Source organism: Vigna unguiculata, chromosome 4 (assembly GCF_004118075.2).
Source record: "Vigna unguiculata cultivar IT97K-499-35 chromosome 4, ASM411807v1, whole genome shotgun sequence".
In the NCBI taxonomy this organism is placed as follows: domain Eukaryota; kingdom Viridiplantae; phylum Streptophyta; class Magnoliopsida; order Fabales; family Fabaceae; genus Vigna; species Vigna unguiculata.
In genome coordinates this window covers 9,464,773-9,473,242 of record NC_040282.1, presented here as the reverse complement: position 1 = coordinate 9,473,242, position 8,470 = coordinate 9,464,773, and the positions used below count along the sequence as shown (strand labels likewise).

General features: G+C 35.3%; 1 protein-coding gene across 1 annotated transcript; it reads left to right on the top strand.

The window, feature by feature from the left end:
• Positions 1-1,582: 1,582 nt before the first annotated feature.
• LOC114180468 (protein PopA1-like) lies at positions 1,583-2,894 on the top strand. Its single transcript, XM_028066782.1, has 3 exons — positions 1,583-1,672; positions 1,788-2,126; positions 2,724-2,894. The coding sequence occupies exons 1-3, from the start codon at positions 1,583-1,585 to the stop codon at positions 2,892-2,894; spliced, it is 600 nt and encodes a 199-aa protein (XP_027922583.1).
• The last annotated feature ends 5,576 nt before the right edge of the window (positions 2,895-8,470 follow it).

The window sequence follows — 8,470 nt, the reverse complement described above, 5'->3', positions numbered from 1 at the left end:
AATGGGCATCGTCTTCGGGTGAGTTTTGAGCTTTATTGTAAGCATGAACTACTATGTGTCATTCCTATTTTTCTTGTGTGACTTGCTCATGTCTTGTTGGTACTCAAATGTTTAGCTTGATTCTGTTGTTTTGCATCTTAGGTGAACATGCATGATTTGATATGACTGAGGTATTTATTGTTTTTAGCTACTTGGCCAAATAAGCTAACCATAACATTGATCCATTGGTAGCCCCTTGAGCTTAAACCTATTTTTCTTGTTTTGAGCGTATTGCTAAACCTTAAAAAGAAAAAGACCATGTTTTTCCTTACCTTAGGGAGAAAGAAGGAGGTAGTGGATTATGTTGAGATTGGTTGAAGAATAAAGTGTGGGGGTGTGTATTTCCCCCACAAAATTATAAAAATGGCAAAAAGGAAAATAATTGTTGATGACAGAGTGTTGAAATGAAAAATGATTATTGTCTGAAAAAGAGCAACAAAGGATAAAAGAGAAAAAAAGAAGAAGTAAGGATTGTTTTTGAAACTATGCTCCATAACTCTTTCTTCCCTACTATTTCAAAAACACACAAATCCTAAAGTTTTTCCTACCTTTGTCTTGGCCTCATTATAACCTTGAAAAGTCCTCATGATTTTTGAATGCATGTTTTTTGAAAGCTGTGAATATTAGAGTCTTGCTAAGCATTGAGAGTTTTACTTGCATGGGTATTTTGAGTGAAAACACAAGCCAAAACACTTGAGCGAATTTTGGTGAGAAAATATACATTTGACTTGAGTGTTTTTCTTTCATATTTGATTATCTTGTAAACTCAAAAGACTAACTCATGTGTGAAAAACATAATTTTATCCATTTGTTTGTGCATGACAACATGATTTCTAGTAGATTGATCTGTTTCCATTTGTATTCATTTCTTTAATCCACTAAAAATATGGAATAAAAGATCTCAGAATAAAGTTTTGAAATTGTTCAATTTTGCCCAGGAGTGCAAAAGGATAAGTGTGGGTGTGTGATGAGTTCAATAATCTCAGAATAACAAAACAATAATCAAAATAACAAAACATATAAATTCATCTAACCTCAGAATCCAGTTAAGAAATTACAGTGGAATCAACCCTAAAAGCTTAGCCCTCCATGGCTTTGATGGAATACATGATGATATGAAGGAAAGAAAATAAAAGAAAGAATGAGAGATGTGGTGGAGACGGTATCTGCCAAAACCAGAGAGTTCTAAGTGTCTAAGCTGTAAGTTGTCCGTTCTTCGTTCTCCCCCCTTCTGCTCCCTTAAGCCTCTTTATATAGGCTTTCACTGGACTTTGGGCTTTATCTGTCAGTTGCTAAAATCTTTTATTTTTATTTAATTAATTAGCAACTTAATTCCTGTCCAATTTCCAATTCTGCCCCTCTCATTTAACCATATTTGCAGTTTTGACCAGAGTTGACTGCTAACTTTGACCAGTTGACCAGAGTTGACCAGTTGACCAGTTTGACTGTCCTATCAGATGCTGACACGTGGCGCAGAGTACTCTCTCTCCAGAATTAGGGATTGCTGCTCCTTCCTCCTTCCTTCCTTGGCTGCGTAGGTGCAATGACGGCGGCTGCTGACGGCGCGGCTCCTCCTTCTCTGGCGAGGCTTGACGGTGGCGGAGCAATGGCTGCTGCTGCGGACGTTTCGCAGGTGCAAGCGTGCATGAAGATGGTGAAGTTGCTCGCGCAAATCTGGTCCAGGTGTGTTTGTGAGGTGAAGTGGTGGCCGCTGCTCCGATCTGGTCTATGTGCGGACGTGGTTGCAGGTCTGCGGTGGCCATGGTGGTGCGCAGAACAAGCTTCACGGAGGCGTGGTGGTGTGCGTCGGATCTGCTACAGGTGAAGGTGGCGCGAAGGAGGAAGATGGTGGTGGTGGAAGCGCGAGAAAGCTCGCGGAGGAGATCTGCAATGGAGGTGGCGTGACGGAACTGCGGAGTTGTGGCAGGTCTGCGGTGGTGGCGCGAGTGAAGAAGATGCGCGCTGTCACGGTGCTGATGGTGCGTCGTGGTGGCCGGAATGGAGGCTGCTGTTTCCGGCGAGTTGCAGTGGTGGCCGGCGAGGAGATGGCGGCAGCGGCTGCTGTGGTGGGTGGAAGGGAAATTAGGGTTAGGGTTTCATGTGTGAGATGGAGGAGATGATGACGTGGCAAGATCTGAGTGGTCAATTTGGTGAGTGGAGGATTATGACACTTGGCAGCTTATGGTTGGCTAATTTTAAAAGGTGGGGATTGCCACATGGCATGATCTGGTTGAGTGGAGTTTAAGTGGTAGGAGGGGTGCAACTTAGTGAAAACTGGGGGTGCAGAACAGGGTTTTTGTTGGTCCACTTTGCAAAGTGTGCAAATAAAATCTGGGGGTGCATTTGCTCCTGATTTATTCTTTTTCAGAATTTCTTGATTTTGGACTTATTTTGTAACTTTGAATATTTTAAAATCACACTATTAATTGACCAAAAATAAATTCCAGCTGCATTAACAAACGTTAGAATATCCAATAATATTTTATGCAACTAAAATCAATTTTTACGCCACTTTTACCAAACTTACTCAATAAATCCAATAATCATAAATCCTAATTAAATCAATCTTTAAGCACAGAAAATTCAATTAAATCCCCAAATTTAAATATTAAATGAGGGCAAAAATTTGAACTCATCAGAGACTATTCAAAAGTTGAATACTGATGAAAAGTCATGCCAAACAGAGTGACCGTATGCATGAACAAAATGAACGTATGCGCCAAAAAGATGAACATATGAAACTTATTTTGCAACATATTCATTTGAAAAATGTTGTGTCAAGTCTTAATGATGCTACTACTATTGAAGATGATAGAGTAGACCATATCAGTGATTGTAGACCAGGAGATCATTAGTTTCATGTTTAGCTATTTGGTATGTTTCAATGTTGCACACTTTCAAACTATTTTTGTTTTGTTCTTTTGGATCATGTTATATATTTACCACTTGTAATGTATGTAGTACACTTTACTATATTATGTAATGTAGTTTGTTATTACTTAGCTATTAAATTTTATCATTCATAAACAGGTAAAAATATTGTTTTTAAGCAGGTTAAAATCATTAGAGTTGTCAAAACGGATAATCCGGCCCGACTCAGCTCGACCCACTACGGATTGATCACTTAGTGAGCCAACCCAACCCGGCTCACTTATAGTGAGCCAAAAAAATTTCAACCCGACCCGGCCCACCGCGGGTTGGTGGATTAAACGGGTTGGCTCATGGACTCATTTAATTAAAAAAATATAATTTATTTTTTTATTTTTTTAGTCAAAACTAGATTATAATTCTAATTAAATCTAAATAAACTTTAATACAATTCAAATACAAACCAAAATCACAAAAATACAAATTATTTATGTGTTGACTAAAAAAACCTAACATGACCCAAATACAAAGCCTAATTTAGCAAAAAGTACTAGTGAGCCAACCCATCTCATCACGGGTTCAATCCGAATGAACCGGGTTCTAAGTGACCCGGGTCAAAAATCAACCCGTATTGAAATTTGTAAAAAAATTTCAACCCAACCCGGCTCGAACCCGTGGTGAGCCAGGTTGGCTCGCGGGTTCCAACCCATTTTGACAACTCTAAAAATCGTAAATAATACCAAAAATATTTTTTGGTTTTTTGCTGATCAACGACTGATTTTATGGGTCGCTGTTAGTCTCCGAACTTTGTCACCAGTTTAGCGACCAACCAATATTAGTCCCCGTTGATAAAAAAATTTGCCACCATTAAATCAGCGACCCAAAAAAATTGTATATTAATAAAATAATCATACTTTAGCGACCGATTTAACAAATTGATGTTTGTCTCATAACTTTGCCACCAATTTAGCAACAAAAAAATTGTACATAAATATAATAATCATACATTAGTGACCAAAATAGTTGGTCGTTAAGTACCCACCTTCTGCGACCAAACTAGCAACCGAATTTAATATCACTTCTGGTTGCTAAATTTGTCTCTTATGATGGGAAAGTGACCAAAATTTTAGAGACCAAATAGGGACCGATATTTCAGTAGCTATTTAGCGACTAAATAAAAATCAGTCGCTATTGTTTTTGTCACAAGATTTTTGTTACCACAAATTTGATCGCTAATTCAGTCACAAATGATATTAGCAACTGATTTATATTATTTAACAACCGAATTCAGTGGTCGCTAAAATACATTTTTTGGTAGTGAGTCGGTATCCAAAGTTAAAATATCCTAATCATAATCCTACAACATTCTAAATCTTTCTAATCGACCTTGCTTCCTCTCGTTGAACTTCAAATCTCATTCAATACATAGAACCACTTCCATTTGGTCCCTTGAATAAATGAAAATTAGTTTTGTTATTCAATTTCAATAAGAATATATTAAAATAAAATGAATACATAATTACAACCACTGAGCATCGGTATTGGAAAAAAAAATAATGTCTACGCTTTTTATATACAATACCAACTCACTATAAAAATATTTAATGAAGATACAAGCATCAACACACAAACATTTCCAACTATAAAACCCCAAATAAATATGAAATATGATAAAAATACATGACTTCTAAAATATCCATACTATATAAACTAATAATCTATGAATATATAATATGACCACCTTACATAGCTACATATTTTTAGTAATAATTTTAATGATGATTTTCATAATTATCTCAGACTGTGTAGTATAATTCATATATGTTTCCCACGTTTTTCACTTTTCCTGGAGAAAAAGTTCTAAATTGGTTATTTATAAACAAACCTAGATGATATATAAGACCACGAGTCCAAACTATCCGAAAATTCTTCTAAATACGCTTCCACACTATTGAAGCAAGTCTCATGCATATTCTAATAACCATTCCACAAACTCTTAAAGTAAGACTTGCAAGCAAATTCTAATAACCTTCTTTAGTAAAAAAACAATTAAAAGCGATAAACAAAATATAGTGTAAAGAAAAGCAAGCTAATAAAGAGGCATCCTCTTCACTTTTATATTCTTATATTAGTTTTTAGATACCACAAGTAGGCTACAACTCTTCGTACATCGAAAGCCTACAAAAATTTTGGCATAAATGTTTTTCTTAAGTCTAAATCAACCACACATTACACACCAAAAACATCTGAATCAAATTTAGCACTATAAAAATGGTTAAAATGTCAAACACCCACCGTTTGCAAAATTCTCAGTACTATGTTGTGAGCAGTGCTACGATGACCCTGCAAATTTATGATGCACAAAGACATGATTCAAAGGTAATAATGCATAACCAAACATATATATAATTATTTAAAAAGCTTTCTTCTCCCAACTTCCCCATGAATTTTGCAAGCTCACAAAAATATTTTCAATTTCCTTTCATTAGTAGAAAGAGGGACTATGAACTAAAATTCCAGATCGCGACTCCAATCTCACCTAAATGCCATGGTTTTAGATACCATTATAACTACAATTCGGTTGCATAAGCCATATTTTGCTACAACTGCATGCAAATGATCAAAGCATAACATTGTAACTTCAATTTAAAATAGGGAATGCATTATGAATATCTTAAATTACTTGAGATTTGAAGATCCAATTAATGCAAGCAAGCGAACAAGAACATCATTCTAAAAAGTAGATTATAGAAGCACATAAGAGATATCCATATAGTTTTAAGTCCAGAAAAATTAAACACCATTATATAAGATCAGTGGCTCAGTATTAATGCTATTTGAAAATTAGTGACCCTAAATTGCCACCTCCCATGCTACAAAGAAAATAGTTTAAGATGTAAAAACCAATAATTACATCTACATCTAGCAGTAAAATTTGAAAAATATAGTATAAATTTCTCTTTGTGTGGTTTCTCCATTGAAGAAAAGACAACCATTCCAAGCAATGGAATGACACCAATGTAGGAAAGGGTTTCTGGTGCGGTTATTTTGACCATTTGGCCTCGGTTTAAGACTTGAGGCATATCTAGCCAAGGTAAAAAAGGTTCACCTTTTTGCCTCGGTTCTTACCCGAAGCATATCTCATCATTACTGCCTCGGTTCTTATGGCAACCAAGGCATAAAATGCGTTAAAAAAAAATAATCAGCTTTAGGAATCAAACATGCCACCATTGACATACTCACAAGAACCAAATCGCAAAGCCAAAAACTTGTAAGAACACGGGCACGAGCACACACAGTATGAGAGCTTCATTGGAAAACACCTCCATCACCATTCGCAGATCTCCTTGCGTTTAAACCACCATCAATGGAAACCACTTGGGAGCGCACGTCTCATTGACCCAAAACGTAGCTTCGCTAGTTCGCGAAACATCACCACGCTCATCGCCGTCAGCCTGTAGCGGCGTCACTTCGCGAAACACAACCACGTCGTGCATCCAAACTCTCGTGCTAAAAACTATTGAATCAACCACTATTCGAAGTTCACCTGCACCAAGACGAACCCCAACCCTACAGGAAAAGCACCCAAGAAAATGGATTGAAATCGCAAAACAAAAATGCAAAAAATACCACAACTCGCGGACGAAGGTGGCACAACTATTGTTCTCATCGGAGGGGGTGCAATGCCGACACCAAGCGGAGGAGGCGGGCACGGCGGCGGATTTGCGATTGTAGGTCACGGGGCTGAACAGAAAATATGAGATTTTGCACAACAAAGGTTGTTTTCGCGCACCAGGAAAAAGATGGATATGTTTATGCATTTAGGGATATTTAACCCACCTTCTGCCTTAGTTCAATCGAAAACCGGGGCATATCAACATCAACATCTTCTACCTCAGGTCCTAACACCCGAAGCCATAGATTTCAACAAAAAAAAAGAAAAAAAATATTTAGTAGGCCACTTTACTACCTCGGGTGAGTAACAACAGAGGCATAAAATGACTTTACTGTCTCGAGTCAACTGATAACCGAGGCATAAAATGTTGCATCAATTACAAAACTACCACTACTTATTTATATGCCTCATTTATGCTATAACCGAGGCATAAAGCCCGAGTTAGAAAGCCCAAAGTGCACTAGTGTGGTAACTAGGCACCAATAAGTTCAACTTCAACCCATAAAAGCCAGCCCCTTTGAAGATTAAAATGCTCCCTCAAATATGTAACAATGTTTTTATCATTGAATGGAAAAAGCATTAGTGGCAAACATGTTCTAGTTCTTCTAAATAGAAGCCAATTGCAAACAAATCCATGATTAAAACGAGACTAAAACCAACACAATGTAACAAGACATAGATACAACATGTTCATGAAGTCACAAACTAGTTTGTATTGGTAGTAGTGACCCTCGTTAAATTAATAATTCTTTTATAAGTCATAAGGTTCAATGCTAAAGATTCGAAGAAAAAATTGTATTGATCTGAGTGAAAATTGAACGAGAAAAATAGAACAAAAAAACTTTTAAATTTCAAAACTTTAATACCTTAATTAAGGTATTAAGGTTTTCTAAGGTATTTTTCATCTTATCATACCATTAATTATATATTTGTTTTTCTTTGTGCGATTTCTTTCAATAGCTTCTCAAATTTTTTCTAAGATACACATTTGTTAATTTGTTAATTTTTTAATATTTTTATTTGTTGTTTATTTTCATCATGTAAGAATACTATTTCGACATATTTTATCTATTTATTTTTTATTTTCTAACTCATTATTTGTAACATCCCATTTAAATAATAACCTTAATTAAATGAAATGTAACACAAAATATTATAAGAAGCAAAGTCATGGAGTATAAACGCTACTCCATGAAAAACATGGAAAAAAGCTAGCAAAGGACTTCGACACCCAAATAGTTGAGCACAACAGCTCTAGGAGTAGATTCGAAAGCTGAAAAACAGCGGAACAAAATGGAAACAAGGTCATCAAGATGAACCTCATGGGCAGTGGCGGAGCATAATGGTAGCAGGGGAGGGCCATGGCCCCCCAAAATTTTGAAATTTTTTTTTATGATAGGTTTTTTAATTTTTTTTATATAGATATTATGTATTTTGATTTTTTTATTATAAATATTAAATTAAATATTCTTTTCTTTTATAAAAATAATAATTAATGGTAATAAATAAGAAAATATAAAATCATACATAGTAAAGAATAAAAAGATTTATTAAGATATTTTTATTATTTTTTTTGTTATAGTTTGAGTTTCTCACAAATTGTTCTCATCTTTCATTCTTATCTGTTTTCGTTTTCTTTTGTATTTGAAAAGAAAAATATATTTTATTTTTGCTCTTGTTTCTGCTTTATTCTCTTCCATTCTCTAGGAAGAAAAGAAGAATCGTATCACTTGATGGTGAAATATTAGTTTAATAATTTATTTAATGAATCTCTTTTATATTATTTTTTTAATTTTATGAACATAGAAGCAAAAGTATTGTACTGTGTGTTTTTTATAATCAAATTTTAATTGTGCTTCCATTATATGTCTATTTTCTTTTGTTTCT